Genomic DNA, 17,641 nt, shown 5'->3' on the forward strand with positions numbered 1-17,641 from the left:
CTTATCAGCCTTTGTGTCAATGCCATGACGTCTTATCAAAGGTTATCAAGATTTGTACTGTGAGTATTTCCTCTTGGGAGAAATTCTGATACTTGTACAGAGATTCACATTCACATAGTGAATAAGGCAACAATGATCACTATACTTTAGTATACCGGTATGCTGCTATGATATTATCACACTAATAGTTGCAACCTGTAAAATCCATCACATTTGAGTTCTCCTTAAATGGCTTGGAACAGCAAGGCTAATTTCACTGAAGAATTTTGGAGGCTACTGTAATAACTATATAACTACAAGTAGTGTAACACTTGTGTAGGCTGCATATTTCATTTTTTAAATGCTGTAATGTCTTTGTACTCTGAGCAAATAAAGAATTGAGATTTCTTTGTCCTGCATCAAGAGTTAATTGATGTAGCCCCTGGCAAGGTCAGAACTGAAGAAAAGGTCCTCAAAGAATGAAGCAGGGCTCTGTGTGATTTAAAGTGATTTAAAATGATCATTTAAGACAGCTGGTGTTTGTGTCTTCAAACTCTGATCATAGCCATGTAATTTACTCTTCTGTTGCCGTGAAAAATTGTTGCCTTAATAACATCCATAAATAATAATAGGCTACATAAACAAAGATAAAGAAAGATAAAGATACATAAACCAAGTAAAATAAAATGAATAAACCAAACTAATTTAAGGGGTGTGTGATTGTATTGTATTGTATGTCAAGTGTGACAACATTCACATGTTTCATTCAGATGTAGGTATTTACCCCGCTATGAAAACATCTGTGAAAGTAAAACTTTCTGATGCCAATTTTATGTAATTTAACTGCATAATTCTAGTATATCTATCGGAGGAAAGTAACACTCTCCTTTTTCATTCATTTTTGTATCATTTACTGGCAATGAAAAATGAAAGCCTTATCTTGCAATCCAAACATTTTGATTGCTAATGTAAATACTGTGTTCCCCTGTAAGACGTTATCACAATCTAGATTAAGATAACATTTCCTGTCATGACTTAAGAAGTACTCCATCAAGTCACCTACTGTTCTATGGCTTAGTCAGCATCTCTGTTTGAATACTGTATTTGTGCATGATAAATGTGGTTGAGTGAAAGGAAATGCAAGTGTTATAGTGTGTAGCTAGAAAGTTGTGTGTGCATGTGTACAGTACTGTGTGATGTATGCCATGCATGACTTTGTGGCCACAGGCCAAGGTTAGAATTTAATTACATTATAGATATTGTAAGCACACCTCATGTCATGCACTTTTAAGAAACCTACAGTAATAGAGCGAACCTGATGACGCATTGGGCGAAACGCGTTGTTCGCGCCGAGAAATAAAGTAAAGAAAAGTAAGCAGTGTGCGGTGCCTCTTGAATTTTGTTCATTGATTCACCTTCTCCTGCCTCACACCTGCACCTGCATTACTGAGGGCTTGTGCACAAGGACTCTATTGAACTTTAAACCTACAGTAATGTTTAAGTTTACACAACACCTGGATGATTCTTTGGATGATTGAAATTGGGTACAGCTCCCTCGCTTGTCTTGATGACAGTGTCAAACTGTGCCTTTCTGCCTTTTTTGGTATGTCTGGTGACACAGTGATTCAATGGGTAGCCCCATAATGCACGTTGTTCCACCAGTGGGACGCTGTTATAGTCAATGAAAAGTTAACTACCATGGTACTACACCACTATGACATAACATAACATAACATAGGGCCTTTAATAACACATGACACTACGACTTGGTCATTGCCATTCTGGTGACAGCAAATGTGTAACGCTGTGTCTTAATGGGTTAAATCAGTGACTGTCTAACTGCCAATCAGCTGTGCCCTATTTGTTGATACAGATGGGTAGTCATGGGTAAGTGGCTAGTCAATAGTTGGGCTTATACAAAGGCTTGATTCCTGACCCATCAGGTTGATGGGGGGAGTAATAAACCTGTGCTCTCCCCCATCCTCCTCCATGACTGAGGTGTGGCGGGTGCACAGGTGAGGCATAAAATGCAATTTTGTTGTGTACAGTGAAGGCTGTGGAGTGCTGTGTCACAATGACAATGGGTTCTGTTTGATATCCTAACTCCCTTTCTCCCTTGCCTGCTTGTGGCCTAGTGATGACGTCACTGACGACAGAATCGTATTTTAATATCTTGCAAAAGCGTGATTCTAATGTCATTTTCTCATTAGCAATTGGGATGTTGAATGAAGAATAGTCCCACAAAAGTTGATGTGGCTGGCTGACAGGGGACATTTTATTGTCTTCTCCATAGAGATGGGGCGTCAGTGATATGCGAGGCCACACGCACAGGCTGAGGACGGGAAGAGCCCAGTGAGAGTTTCTCAGGTGGGATTTCCAGGTGGGCAGTCATGGGTAAGCGGTTAGGGTGTCAGACTTGTAGCCCAATGGTTGCCGGTTCGACTCCGACTCCGCCAGGTTGGTAGGGGGAGTAATTAACCAGTGCTCTCCCCCATCCTCCTCCATGACTGAGCAACCCTGAGCATGGTACCGTGCCGCTGCACTGCTCCCTTGGGGCGCCATTGAGGGCTGCCCCCTTGCACGGGTGAGGCATAAATGCAATTTTGTTGTGTGCACTTGTGTGCTGTGGAGTGCTGTGCCATAATGACAAATGGGAGTTGGAGCTTTCGCTTTCATTTAATTTACAGCGAGCTGCTCGTACTGGAGCTTCCACAGCACACAGGCAAGTCCCATGTTGCCAATATAATCCCAAGGAGAGTAATCATTATTCTATACTGTATAAGGCTAGAGCTACCTGCTGTCCCAACAGCCTGCAGCCTTCACACAAGGGAACTCTGGCACTTCCAAAACACTAACATACAACTAGTACCAGCCTATTAAAGGAGTAAAGGAGGGTCCTGAGGCAACACTGCTATTTAGTTTTTATATTTTCCACACGCACCTAGTACCAGACTATTCTTGACAAGCAGTACCACAGACCTAGCCCGACAGGCCACACATTCATTTTGAATGACTTATTTCGTAATTCATGAATGGTCTGATTACTGTACACTTCTCTGGTACGATTTAGTCAGAGAGAGTAGAGAGAGAGAGGTTCCATTGGCCCATTGTTTCCTGGTTCTATTATGGCCCCCCTTAGGCAGACCTAGGCAGACCTAAGGACTGTTCTATTCATTGTAGGAGCATTATGACACGCCCCTTTAGGCAGACCGGAACCTGGTCGCGTTAGGTGCCCATAGAAACCTATTATGTTGGCATATCTCTATAGAATATCTCTGGTTTAGTCGTTCACCAGACAGCAGGCCAATAAGTGAACGCACTTGCGTGCATAATAACATACGTCATGAACGTCAACTGTCAGCGACTAGTCAGAGCTCCTTTCGAACCAGTGCTGAGATCACTCCTCCCACCCAAGTGCTCCAGGGCATCGAGGATCCAGACCAAAAATGAATTACTATACTGTGGTCTAGTAAGACCAGGCTACCATGGTGCTGCAATTAAAGGCCTCACCCAGCTCTAACAGGCCCTGACAGGACAGTTGTGTAGTGGAAAGCGCACACATCCAGCCAGGGGCGCTGCCAGAAATGCTGGGCCCCATGAAAGATTCAAATTTTGGGGCCCCTTAAGAGCCCCTCTCAGTGCTTCGGCCCCCTTAAGGGCCCCTATCAGTGCTTGGGCCCTTAGAATCTGTACCACTTCCCCCCCCCTAGCGGCCCCCATGCATCCAGCAGAAAAGCATCAGCAGGTGCCAAATCAAAAAGTTGTCGGGTGTAGGAGCGGGAAAGGATCTGCACACTGCTTGCAAAAGACTCAATTTACTTGGAGCAACGTTTCGTTCATAGATCTAGATGCCTGAAGAAGATCTATGATCGAAACGTTGCTCCAAATAAATCAAGTCTTTTGCAAGCAGTGTGCAGATCTTTTCCCGCTCCTACACCTGACATGACAGTTCCCAGGGCAGACCAGCATTACCAACATGTTCCACGCCACACTCTGCTAGTTGGCCTCCGTTACCAGGACTGGATTAAAACACGGGCTAGAGCAGCCTGGGGGGCCCCACCTGCAAATTGCGACATTGAAATATTGAAAAATGCATCTATCGTGTTGAGTACAGTTGATAGATATGCTATCCTGAATTCCTGCTCATAATTATAACACATAAATAATATATAAACATAATTATAGCTCATAATTATAACCTACATAAATATTGTAACGAAATTTGCCACCTGGGGGTGCAGCACGAGACAGCAACCTGTAGCCTAGGGGCCCGAAGCGATCTTAATCCGGCCCTGTCCCTTACACCAGCATTACCAACATGTTTGTCAAATTGCTGAACAGTGTGAAGGCCACAGTTGTACACAAAGACAGAGGACGGCATGACTGGTTTACGTTTGTCCACTTCTTGTTTCCCCATGCCAAAAAGGGGCTTCAGAGAGGGGGTGATGTCATGCCAAGACCATCTAGCTTTGGGGCAGGTGCTCTGGCTCTAAGAAAGAGAAAGCCCACCTACTGTAGGAAACTCCCATTCAGTCATTGTGACACAGCACTCCACAGCACACAACGAAATTGCATTTATGTCTCACTCGTGCGAAGGGGCAGCGGCAGCCTCAAGTGGCGCAGTGCGGTGGGACGGTACCATGTGCAGGGTACCTAAGTCATGGAGGAGGATGGGGGAGAGCACTGATTAATTACTACCCCCCATCAGCCTGGTGCATCGGGAGTTGAACCGACAACCTTTGGGCCCTAACCGGATGCTCTAACCATTTACCCGTGAGTGCCCGCCCCTAGAAGAAGAAGACGCCCAATAATCCAAATGACAACAAGGAACTTGTATTATGTTCCCTGAAGCTATCTTACTTGTCTCTGCTCAACTAGTAGGTGGCTGGGGCTTCCTCTTATATCTAGACTATACATCTTTTCGTTCTGTGGTTCCCAGAGCAGCTTTGCCTGTGGCATAGCCTGCTGTTCTTCACTTGAGGCACTACTAGGTATAACGCAAGGAAGACAGACAACATGTATTTGAGGGGAAATTGTATGCGCTTCTCAATCGCCAAGAACAGGGGTGGGGAACCTTTTTCATTCGAGGGGCCACTTCAAATATGAACACACAAACCAGGATTTCCCCCTGCACTTTAGGCCTAAATTTAAGGCAACGACCTTTAAAACAGACCCCACCTTCTCTAGGTCCCCTGAATATAACTTAATTGTATTGCAAATGTATTTTCTAAGATTCAATCACAAAATATGTCACATTTCATGTGAAGCTGCATAACATTAAAATTACATAGGGGCCAGATAAAACGGGCTCGAGACATAGGTTCCCCACCCCTGGCCTAGAAGGACAACGCTAGTTCATTCATTGGAATGCTGCTTCTATCTACCTAACCGTGGAAAACACGCGTGGAAGGTTGACAGTTCCATCACTACCAAGACACTGTAACTTTAAGAGGAAGCTACCCTACAGGGCTGGATTAGCCGATTCAAACAAGTCTGGGTGCATCCCAATATGTGACCTTGCCTCCTCCACTTGCTTCTCGTCATGATGACATCACTGACAACAGTATTATATTTCAATATCTTGCAAAAGCTCAATTGTAAAGTCTTTTTCTCATTTGCAATTGGGATGGTGAATGAAAAACAGTCCCTCAAAAGTTGTTGTGGCGAGGCTGACAGCTGGGAAACTTAATCGTTTTCTCCACGGAGGAGGGGCCAGGAGGAGGGACGAGGAGACAAGCACAAGTGGAGGAGGCAAGGTCACATATTGGGATGCACTCTCTGTGGTGGACTTCGCTCCTCCTCCTCTTGCCCAACGGTTTCGATTTCCTTATAATCGTGAGGACATACGCGTGTGAAAAATAATGGGGGCGAATGGGTCGATGGATACCCAAGGGCGAGGTGGTGGCTCTACATGTCCATTATGCCACAACGAATGCAGAAATCAGACGACACTGCGATGCAGACACCGCTTCTGCGAGGGATGCATCTACGAGTTGTGGAGCAGCTCGCAGTCGGGACCCTACTACTGCCCCGAATGCAAACAGGAATACAGGAAGTTAAACGATGCGCTTTGGAATACTGCTAGCCCATCAGCTAGCAGGTACCACTCTGGTATGTAACCACTATCCACGAAAGCTACATGAGATGTACTGTATGAAACGATGATAGTGCTGGGTTGATGGCTGTCATCAATATGTACACGCTAGCTGTAAGATGATACACTTCCCCCTCCTCGATCGATGGCTGGAACGTTGTTTACAACGTCTAGCGCTAATTGGTTACAATGGTTTGATCCACCATACGCGCGAATGCGTAAACATGCGTAAACATTGCCATATGTGTGAGTTTGCTTGCACGAATGTGTAGGCTACTGCCACGACATGTCCTACTGTGTTTTTGTTGTTACATTTTCTTGTAGAGTTCACTTAAAACATTATGTTGTCATATCTCTCTCACACACAGGATGGAGAGACAGGCTATCCTCTCCCGCCTCCCACCGCAGTTTTCTGGGCAAGAGGCAAAACACAAGACCCCTGGATCAACAACACGAAGGAGGGGGAGGGCACAGACTAGGCACGACTGCACCATCCACCAATGGGATCAGGAGAGATGATGGCGCCGACTATTATGATGATGGGGCATCACCTCCGCGCAAAAGGGCAAATTCCTCGCCAAATGTTAACTCCGCCGGTAAAACATCTACATTATGGGACCATGGCACTGATCGAAGGGGGTCACAACCTTTAGAAGGCACATCCGCTACACTGTGGTCCTCCGCTGAAAACCCCGCCGCAAGACAGGGACCTATAATCCTGGAGAGTGATGACTCCAGTGGGGGGGAGGAGCAGCAGCAGCAGCGCTCAGACGGACAGTCACCAGTAGATGAGGAGATGCCACTGGAGGTGGCTGCTGTGGACCCCGAGGCATCCCCCAAGCTGCTCACCCCACCCAGGCAGAAGTCTCCCAGAGCACCTCCACCTTCTGCAACTGACATCCACCCTCCATCACCACTCAGAGCCCACTCTGTGAGCGGCTCACCCCCAGCAAACACCAGCTCACATCGTCACCCGTCTCCAGCCGCCGCCAGTCGTCAGCCCCCCTCCCCACGCCAGCAGTCCTCACCACCATTGCGAGACACTACCACCCATCACCACACATCACCACGCACCAGCCCCAACTCTGCATCCTCCTCCTCCTCCTCGTCTTCCCCCACCAGGTGTTTTTCTTGTTTTGAGGGTGTGAAGACGGGGGCCCCTCCCTTATAATGTTTTATTTGAAATATTGTATGCTATGAACTGGTGGTAAAATCAAAAAAATTATCAAACAAATAAATAAAATCTCTCTTCCTCCACCAGCAGCAGACCTGTGGTGCCCTGCCACTACTGCCCCACCAAGGACCAGCGTCCCGCGGTGAAGACGTGCCTGCAGTGCGGGGCGTCCATGTGCCCCGAGCACCTGCGCACCCACCTGGAGTCGCCCGTGTTCCAGGGCCACCCGCTGGTGCCGGCGGTGGCTGACGTGTCGCCATGGCGATGCCAGGAGCACCAGGAGATGAACCGCATCTACTGCCGGCCGTGTGCAGTGTGTGTGTGTACGGTGTGCACCGTCATCGGATCGCACCGCGAACACGCCTGCATCAGCATCAAGGAGGCCGAGAAAGAGCTGAGGGTGAGTGTGGGAGGGAGGGAGGGAGGGTAGCCTGCCCTTGCTGGCCATCTCTAAGCTTTCGCCCAATTATGGTTTTCCTTCCATGTGAAAACCGAAAATAAAAAATGTCTCTCTTACTCTTACATTAAAGGATAACTCCTGCCAATTTCAATGTGCTGTTGTATTGCTCACGCTACCCTTGACCTGTCAGTACCCGGTGACGCCGCATTTTTTGGCCCAGCCCTTTCTGAGATATGAGCTATTCTAATGGGGGCACCTTTTGTTTACACTTAAAAAAATGAGCATAGGCCTACTCCAAATATTTTCCCAAAAGTTATCGCTGTTTGCTAGCTGTCTGCTGATGTTGCATAACCTTTTGGATGTTTTTGGGAATAGATAAAAATGTTTTTTTGAAATGTAAACAAAAGTTGCCCCCAAGTTGCCAAAAAATGCGCCGTCACCGGGTACTGACAAGTCAAGGGTAGCGTGAGCAATACAACAGCACATTGAAATTGGCAGGAGTTGCCCTTTAAAGAGAAACGGGAGCTTGGTGTCGCAGGCTTTATATTCAGTTTTCGTGTGATTTTGCTAGTCCTGCACACAATCTTTTTGAGATGAATGTGCGTGTTTTTTTCTTTTTTCCTTACACGTAAACATCTGGGTCTTCTGGGGTGAGATAATACGTATTGACAGACAACTTGACCAGTTAGTAAAAGGCAGAGGGATAAGGTATGGCTCCTTACCAATGGGAAGATTACACAACCTGACAATAGCGATTTGGGTAAATTGGATCCAAACATTTTAAACTTCAAAAGAGTTCACCCCTCCCACCACCAGCAGCAGTGACCAGTGTTCAGTTTGACAGTTCCACACCCTCACCACAAAATTAGGTAGAGCAGGAGTGTCAAACTCAAATTGACTGAGGGCCAAAAAAATCAAAAATCAAATTCACAGACCAAACTCAAAGCGGACTACAATTATAAACACACTCACTTAGTACTCATATTTATTTAAATTTTACAAACAGATTCCCATCATTGTTCAAACATGTCTGCACGTATTCTGTTGTCATTGGCCTGGGCCCACTAATATTCCCGACACACCGAATTTCATGTTCAAATCTTATTACGCTTTATATTTATGGTGTATGTGGGTCAAACTGTAATTGTAACTTGGATTAAAAAATTAGAATGAATTCTCTGACTAAGGCACTCAAAATTAAAATGTCCTACATGGACATATTAAAAACAAGGCCCACTCGTAGCGGCATGAGTGCCTTCTTCAGGGCACCTTGGACTAAAGAGCACCCAAACCCAAGAAGCCAACAAACAATCTGGATAAGCGCACGCCATACTCTACAAACTGAATGTAATTGTAACACATTTGAAATGATCTCACGGGCCAAATAAAATGGCTCTGAGTTCCAAATTTGGTCCCCGGGGCCTGAGTTTGACTGAGTTACAGGGTCTGGTGAGCGTGAGAGTTCTTGCTTCTTGGATGTTGTTCCCTCAGCAGAAGAAGTATAAAAAAACATACAAGTATCTTCTTTCATATCTTCAGTGAGCTCATGCTGTTGAGGAATACACTAGTTGTGCCTCAGGCGGTGTACCTTGGAAAATCAGAATTTGATGCTCACAAGGTGTGCCGCCTTACATAAAAGTATGTGCAGAGTTGTTTTTGCTACTTTACTTTGATCGTTTGTGCTCTGCTCAGATGTTTTGTGTTTTTTTCTGCTTTGATGTTGCAGGGCCAAATGAAAGAAGAGATGAAGAAATTGCAAGAACATGAACGAGCGATTGCAACAAGAAACACTGAACTCCTTCAAAAGAAACAGGCCTTTCAGGTAGGGTGGTCAAAAATGGGTGAGCTCCATAGCGTAGTATGTGTACTCGGGCTACACCTTTCAACAACATAACCACTCCATCCACTCTGCAAAGAATATAAAAGCCTTGTAGTTCACCAAGATAAAAAATATGTTGGTGAACAACATTGTTTGCGGCACTGTTTGTTTTTTTGCGCAATACCTATGAGACGTGCAGAGACACTTCCTCTGTGTATTGCCAAAACAATCCATCTCAAGAATGCAGCTGACATGCACACAGTTTAACTTGGCATAATTGTCGTCTTACGTTTCAAAAAAAAAAAAAAATGGGTGCTCCGCTTTTTGAAAATAAAGTTGAAGTTGAGTTGAGTTCTTCAGTGTGTAAAACAAGGGATGCCTGAAAAGCCTTATAAAGACTTAGTAAATATGGTAATTAACCAATGATGAACAAAACATTAACAGAAGTGTTATTCATGTTTTTTTTTAAATATCAATAAATAATATGTTCAAGATTTTACTAACTGTTTAACAGAGTATGTTTTTATTCATTCACAAAAAATGTAAATGTTTTGATAAAATATCAACATTTCCCACTCATTAACAAAAGAAAAGAGAATGTTTTGTTCATCATTAGTTACTTATATCCTAAGTCTTTATAATGCTTTTATACATGTATTATTACTAAGACTTTTTGTATTATAATGTAATTAATGTATAATGTAATTATCCCTTCCCCAGGAGGTGCTTGAGGAGGCCAGGGCCAACGTGCAGAGCCAGTACCAGGCCATGCGGGAGGCCCTGGACCAGGAGGAGCAGCAGGCCCTGCGGTGTGTGGCCCAGGAGGAGGCGCGGAGCCTGGGGGGAGTGGAGGGGCAGCTGCACCTCCTGCAGGGGTCCCTGACCACCATCCAGCACAGCATGGACACCCTCACTGGGCTGGCCGACGCTACAGGAGTACTGCGCGCCCAGGACCAGGCTTTCATCATGGTACAATAATCTCCCTCTACCCTACAGTAGGCCAGGCCAGAATGCAGCTTTTCTTTCTTTTTATAAAAATATGTTTTCCAGCCTTTTTGTGCCTTAAGTATTTTGAGATGGGACTGTCTAGAAACACAGGAAGTGAGTTGGGAGAGAGAGACAGGGAAGGACCAGCAAAGGACTCAGGCCGGAATTGAACCCTGATCGCCGGTGTAGTAGTGCAGTGCCGCACTGTACTGTTTGCGCCACGGCAGGGCCAGCTTTTCTTTCTTTTTTTCTTTTTTGGGGGTCTTTCGTGCCTTTATTATCCAGACAGGATAGTGAGAGAGACAGGGAATGAGTGGGCAGAGAGATATGGGGAAGGCTCAGGAAGCAACCTCAGGCTGAAATTCAACATAATGGTATGAAGCACTGGTCCATTAAGCCACTTTGCCCCCAGCAGCCAGCTTTTCATAGAGGAGGGTTTTTTTTAAAGGAGAGGGATACTTATTAAGGAATGATTATAATTGCTTTATGTAATTACATGGTTAAGGGTTACTGGTTAATCGCTCATGTTTGAATATTTTGTTCTTCGTCCCAACAGGAATACAACAAGGTGGCCAACAGGTAAGAGGATTCAAGCACACCCCATTATGTTTAATCATATAAAAAACATTTAATTTCATTGGTGGAAATTTGGTAAAATATGAAAAAAGGTAACACCTTTATTTGAACGTTCATATATTGATCACTAATTCATGTCTAACTCTCTGCATAAGTGACTTATAAGACAGGCACCTGGAACGACACAGACGCTACATTCAGGGTCCTGACATTTGAGTTTTTTATTAACAATGTGGGTATTTTAGAGCTGCTGTCTTATAAGTCACTTATGCACTTAATGCCAGATGAGGGTCCTAGCTTTTAAATGCAGCTTATTTCATGTTTTATGTGCTTTGGAGATATTCAGGTTTTTATTGCCTGAGGGCACCATTTCCTATAAAGGCCTTAGGCATTTAGCAGGTGTTTTGTGCAGGTGCCTTAGGCTGAAATGGGTTAACTCATGTCTTATAAATGAGTTATACAGACAGTAGTTAGGCTTGTATCAGTGACCATCATGTGAACCCTCCTGAAATGTTAGCAAAAAAGCAGCAAGTGGATTTACCCTGTTTTTGGCATGCTCCTTCAGTTTCTGTAAGTAGCTTATACTACCACAGTGAGCCTGAAAGGGAAAGTGCTCTATTAGGAACATTTAGCCCCTTTTCTGAATTGTCTGAAATAAAGCCATAATTTGTCTAATTCAGATTTTGTCTCAACTGGCTTTAGAATGGCTGTCTATAGGCATGTCCATCTGTTCTTAAAACCACCCTAAATATTTGTTTTCAAGAATGTGCCACTCACATCTAACATTTGTTGAGGACCATTCCACTCTACTACAGACGATTCAGAACAGGAGGTAAAAAACAAACAAAAAAAGAGCGCTTATCCTTGTACTTTAACCCGATGAAAATACATGATCCCCGTGGAAATATACTACATTTACATTCCATAAACCTCTGATGTGAGTAAGAGAACTTTTAGTCCCAGTACTTGATTTTAAACTGAGTCCAAATCCATATGTTGCTCCCTCCACTCACTCGGCTGATGGTAGACTTGCTTACCCTCTGCAATCAGCTGCTGGGATTATTGTGTCAAAGGGCTCGTGGTGGGGAGGAAATGATGTGAGTACATTACATAACAGTGTTGTCATATCCTCTTCCTCCTCTTCCTCCTCATCCTCATCATCAGGATTAGTGGGATATCCAGCCCGGTGGACGGCCTGGACTGCCTACAGGAAGTGGACCGGGCTCGGCTGGAGTGCCTGCGGGGGTGGACGGAGAGGCGTCTGGACACCGTGGTCATCTCCCGGCCACACAGAGACCCCTTCAGACTCTTGTGTGAGTACAGTGGCTGCAGTTCGTGTGTGTGTGTGTGTGTGTGTGTGTGTGTGTGTGTGTGTGTCTGTGTCTGTGTCTGTGTCTGTGTCTGTGTCTGTGTCTGTGTGTGTGTGTGTGTGTGTGTGTGTGTGTGTGTGTGTGTGTGTGTTGGATTGGATCTCAGTGTCAGTGCACTACTGGTCATTGTCAAATCACATCTGGTCATGTCATTTTTATTTTCATATTTTATGGAAATTCCACAAAAATATTTGGACCGACGTGCTTCACAGACAGAGGCAAATGTGGTCTTTTAGTTGGTCAGTATTTGTTGCACAACAATGACATTTTGATTGTCACCAGATGATGGCTGTAGCAAATAAAAAATGCATGAGCTCAACATCAGGTGTAGCGTGGGCCCGTCCATTCTCCCTGTGACACTTAATACAATTGTCACGATAACGCCACTCACGTCAAGCAGGCCATTGCCTATTGTCTATGGCCTATTGAACTCCTCCATCTTTTATCCCCAACACGATTAAGGGGGGCTCATCGTAACAGCGCAGGCAGGCTGCGAAATTTCTGGGTAACACTTAACTTTACGGTACAGTTACCATACGTAATTACTGTGTACTTTCTGGGTAACAGCAGGGTAACAGAGAGATGTTACATGGTATCCAATACGTAAAAAAGAGGGTACTTATAAAGTAAATACCATTTAATTCAGTAACAACAGGGTAACAGAGTGAAGTTCGATGATTAGATGGTTAGAAAATAGGCCGTAGTTTCATATTAATTCTTGAAATATGTGTATTACATGGTATGTATTTTGTAATCAGCCCCTTTCCACCCATTAGATACCATGTAACTGCTCTCTGTTGTTACACAGAAAGTACACAGTAATTACTGTACCGTAAAGTAAAGCGTTACCGATTACTACTTCAAATTACTACACATACAGTAGTAAATCATTAGAATGAGGGGTCTGATAAGTTGTTGTGTCATCCAGTAGCATAGAGACATTTGAGCGACTCGGACTTAGCCCAGCTCTGACAATTGAGTAAGAAGCTGTTTTAAAAAATAGCCTTTTAAAATATTCCTTTCAGGGGGCTAAATGCACCTTGTCACAATGGAGTTGTTATTTTTATCCACATGTTTTGTTTATACGTATACGTTAAAAATGTTTGCATACATGTAACCAGTCCCTTAGTTTGTAAGATAGGCCAGACTAGGCTCCTTCTTCCTCGTTTTCGTTGTCACAATAGCCAGGCTACATCAGCTCTTTTATTTCACTTTTTCATATATTTTTTTTACTTCTTCCAATCTGTCACGATAACCATTCTTGGTTTCCTAATATATTATGCAGTCTGCATCTGTTTTTGTAGCCCAATTGATTTCTGGGCATTGGGCCCACTTAGGCACCTTCAGGGCATTGCAATAGTGTTGAGATTCGTCAAGTCTTTTAAAATGGAGATGTGGACCATTAATTCAGAGGAGTTCTTCACTTCATAATATATTGATGATTTTTATGCCTCACTTGTGCTGTCTCTGTGGATAAAAGCACCTGCTAAATGAATGAATACTTGCTGTGTTGTGCTGTGCTGTGCTGTGCTGTGCTGTGCTGTGCTGTGCTGTGCTGTGCTGTGCTGTGCTGTGTTGTGTTGTGTTAGCACCTGCTAAATGAATGAATACTTGCTGTGCTGTGTTGCGTTGTTACTGTACTAGGCTGTAACTTACAGCTTTATTTATATTGAATTATACTGTACATGTAAAGTGTTTATACGGTATTACCAAGCTATCCTAAATTAAGGCATAATATAAAGGCAAAGTGTAGTAACTATGTCAATATTGAAAGTGAGAAAAATGCCTTCAACGTTTTCATACTGGCCAGCCAAACATTGCAGGTACAGCAGGTTCAGAAAGTCAAACACAAGGGATATTACCGCTGTTGTTGTACCTACAATGTGTTTTGCCAGTATGAAAACGTAATTGCCGTTATTACTGCAGAGACATTGGAAAAGATGGAGACGAATCAAGCCTGTTCTTTTCCGGGATCTATGTGACACCAGGTGAACGCCCCTTTAGGAGACCTTAGGTTAGGAGACCTTTAGGTTTAGATGAAATTGAGTTCCCATAGTGCTGTAGATGGCAGTAGCGCCCATCTTATGCAAACCGCCTCCAAATGCCACAGAGAGAGAAGAAGGAGGATGCCACAGCTACAGTGCACACTGCAGCACCCCAAAATTGCATTTATGCCTCACCTATTCCAAGTAACAATGTGCTACTGTACCATTGCTGATTCTTCATGTGTTGTTGTCTGTAACCCCTGCAGACGGCATCTCTCCCGTCCTGGACCCAGACACCGCCCACCCGAAGCTGCTCCTGTCGGCGGGTGACCGGCGGGTGTCGTTCAGCGACACGGCCCAGCCGTACCCGGAGAGCGAGGGCCGCTTCAGCTCCTTCCCCCAGGTGCTGGCCACCGAGGCCCTGCGGGGGGGCGGGGCCGGGGGCCGCTGGTACTGGGAGGTGGAGGTGTCGGCGGACGAGGGCGGACGCTGGAAGGTCGGGGTGTGCGATGGCCAGATCGGCCGCAAGGGCCAGAAGGACGCCAGCCGGCTGGGCTTCAACGCGCTCTCCTGGTGTCTCCTCAGCGAGGGGAAGGGGAAGGTGGAGGTGCTGCACGATAAGGCCACCACGGCTGTCTGCTCCGACGCGCCACGCAGGGTGGGCGTGCTGCTGGACTATGAGGAGGCCGCCTTGTCCTTCTTCACTGTGGCTGAGGAGGGAGACCTGACGCTGCTGTACAGCTACCAACTGCCAAGCGACACGCAGCCCCTCTACCCAGCCCTCGCCGTCTCCAAGACACAGCTGACCGTCTGCGACCTCTTCCAGGATGATGGTGCGGATGAGAGCGTTCAAGAATAACAGGACTGTAATCAGGGGTGAATTTCTCAAAACCAAAGTTGCTTACTACATTAGCTACTTGTTGTTTTCAATGCATTTTCCCATTGGCAACTACCGAAGTTGCTAAAAGGCTAACAACTTCTCTTTTGAGAAACTCACCCCAGAGTTGTATAAAGTAGAAGTAAAAATACCTTTACAGATGTAATTACAACACTAGTACCGGTAGTATGATATTATAAGTCGAAACCATATCATACAACTAGTGTTTTATTACATATGTACGAGTACTTCTTCTTCTTCATACAATTTTGACTGTAATGATGTAAGGCTGAAATACTGTATTTGTTTTATAATCTTGTCAGCTCATCTCAAGATGGAAGTTATGGCTCAGCTTTTTTTTCTACATTGTTTTTTTTTTTAATCAAATTTTGCACTTTTTTAATTGTTTTACAACATTTTTACTTTTTAAGCAAAATGGAGAGTATCACCACTTTATCAATCATATCTGTTTTTTAATCAAATAAATACTATATTTACAAATTGTATGGGTGGTTTTTGCCTTGTAGGTTCTTTCAGTATTTAGTATTTATTATCTAAATCTTTGAATTTAGGTTTGTACAGTAATGAGAATGACTGCTTGCTGTAGAAGTCATGACTGCTATGCTCCGTGAAGTATGGAGTATTACATTTTATTTGGGTCATTCGTGATGGAAATGGTTTTAAATGTCAACTCACACAGTTCACAATGATGGCCACCAGATGGCAGCATGTGCTTGGACAGCATTTAGCACAAAAGTCTTACAGTAAAAGGTTAATTGAATGCCGCCAACGTGGTAAATGTTACACCAGCCTTTAATCACCAACCATACTAGTTAGCAGACACTTCATGCGTTTGATTACTAGTCTCTTTTCTAGTCTCTAGTGCTATTTTGTTTTGTTCTGGTTTTGAGTAGTAGGCAAAACGCAGAGTATAGTGCTGCAGCTGCTTGCTTACATAGAATAGCATTAGCAGTTGTGGGCAGCTGTGGCCTCCCTATTGGTTAAGAAGATGCACTGTAGATCAGAGGGTTGCAGGTTGAAATCCCACCCTTCCACTCCCTCGCTCACTCCATGGCTGAGGTGCCCTTGAGCAAGGCACCTAACCCCACACTGCTACAGGGACTGTAACCAATGTCCTGTAATTTTCTTTGGATTAAGTGTCAGCAAAACATAATTGTGAAATGTAAAGCCCCCTTCAGAATGCCCGCAGCACCGTATAAAGGTGTAAAATCATTTACCAATAGGAAAGGTACAATATTGACAACATTTGAACAACCTCAAAAACATGGATAACGGACTACTTCTGGGGCTTCTGTGGGTCAAGACCTCAGCAAGACATTTTGTGTTGTGTGGGAGAATGTTGTATGTGGCTCATTGTTGCTAATAATACAGTATCAAAATGATATTTATAGAACTATGAGGCCCCTGGAAATGGTTCCAAGTCTGGAATTACTGTGGCACAGCTGTTGGAGCAGCCATAGCAGTGGTTCCCATTGGGCACGCAGATTTACAGCTGACCTGTCTCTGTCTCTGTATCTCTGTATCTCTGTATCTCTGTATCTCTGTATCTCTGTATCTCTCTCTCTCTCTCTCTCTCTCTCTCTCTCTCTCTCTCTCTCTCTCTCTCTCTCTCTCTCTCTCTCTCTCTCTCTCTCTCTCTCTCCTCACACACACATTTGCTCTCAAATCAAATAAAGCACTAGCCTTGTTCTCACCAGACGTGTGTGTGTGTGTGTGTGTGTGTGTGTGTGTGTGTGTGTGTGTGTGTGTGTGTGTGGCTCTGGAGCCCCATGGTGGAGCTCCAACACACACAGAGGTCTGGGAGAAGCCATAAAGCCATGCTTTCTGAAGATGGAGCCAGCGTGTGCTCTCCCAGACCTAGTAGTGGAGCTCACAAAGCTGCAGGGAACTACAGGTCGGCCGAGAGCCAGGCAAGTAAAGCCCAAGCAGCATACCGAACATTATGCTCTGAAGAATGTCAATGTTGAGGGCCTGTAAGCTCTCCGATCACAGCTGCATGGCTCTGCAGACCCATCACACCATAACACACACACACACAGACGCACACACACACACACACACACACACACACACACACACACACACACACACACACACACACACACACACACACACACACACACACACACACACACACACACTACAGCATACCACACACATGCAGGGGCAGATGGACCGGAGACAGCCTCATCCTCCTCATATCAGCCTCTCACCCCAGATCTCATTAGCACCGTGCAGAGCACCCCACTGGCCAGCACAATATAACACACAGGCTCCAACTCACCCCCACGAGCACATACTGTACATCCTGTCATGGCACACTGTACACACACACACACACACACACACACACACACAC

The 17,641-nt window shown here is 44.9% G+C and overlaps 1 protein-coding gene across 2 annotated transcripts; it reads left to right on the forward strand.

The window, feature by feature from the left end:
- The first annotated feature begins 5,814 nt into the window (after positions 1-5,814).
- Positions 5,815-15,738, forward strand: si:dkey-29p10.4 (tripartite motif-containing protein 16). 2 transcript variants are annotated; one of them, XM_063196028.1, is made up of 8 exons: positions 5,815-6,090; positions 6,442-7,195; positions 7,335-7,647; positions 9,374-9,469; positions 10,187-10,435; positions 11,010-11,032; positions 12,194-12,342; positions 14,651-15,738. In XM_063196028.1, exons 1-8 carry the CDS (start codon positions 5,841-5,843, stop codon positions 15,241-15,243), a joined length of 2,427 nt encoding a protein of 808 aa, XP_063052098.1. In that variant the 5' UTR covers positions 5,815-5,840; the 3' UTR covers positions 15,244-15,738. The 2 variants fall into 2 exon arrangements, with proteins under 2 accessions (XP_063052098.1, XP_063052099.1); XM_063196029.1 differs by having other exon boundaries at positions 7,338-7,647.
- The last annotated feature ends 1,903 nt before the right edge of the window (positions 15,739-17,641 follow it).

This window comes from Engraulis encrasicolus, chromosome 4 (assembly GCF_034702125.1).
Source record: "Engraulis encrasicolus isolate BLACKSEA-1 chromosome 4, IST_EnEncr_1.0, whole genome shotgun sequence".
In the NCBI taxonomy this organism is placed as follows: domain Eukaryota; kingdom Metazoa; phylum Chordata; class Actinopteri; order Clupeiformes; family Engraulidae; genus Engraulis; species Engraulis encrasicolus.

Excerpts from the sequence above, each read along its gene's own strand:
- si:dkey-29p10.4 (XM_063196028.1), top strand. The coding sequence starts at position 5,841 with ATGGGGGCGAATGGGTCGATGGATACCCAAGGGCGAGGTGGTGGCTCT. Across the intron at positions 7,196-7,334 it reads TCCTCGTCTTCCCCCACCAG|CAGCAGACCTGTGGTGCCCT; the intron begins GTGTTTTTCTTG and ends TTCCTCCACCAG. Across the intron at positions 7,648-9,373 it reads AGGCCGAGAAAGAGCTGAGG|GGCCAAATGAAAGAAGAGAT; the intron begins GTGAGTGTGGGA and ends TTGATGTTGCAG.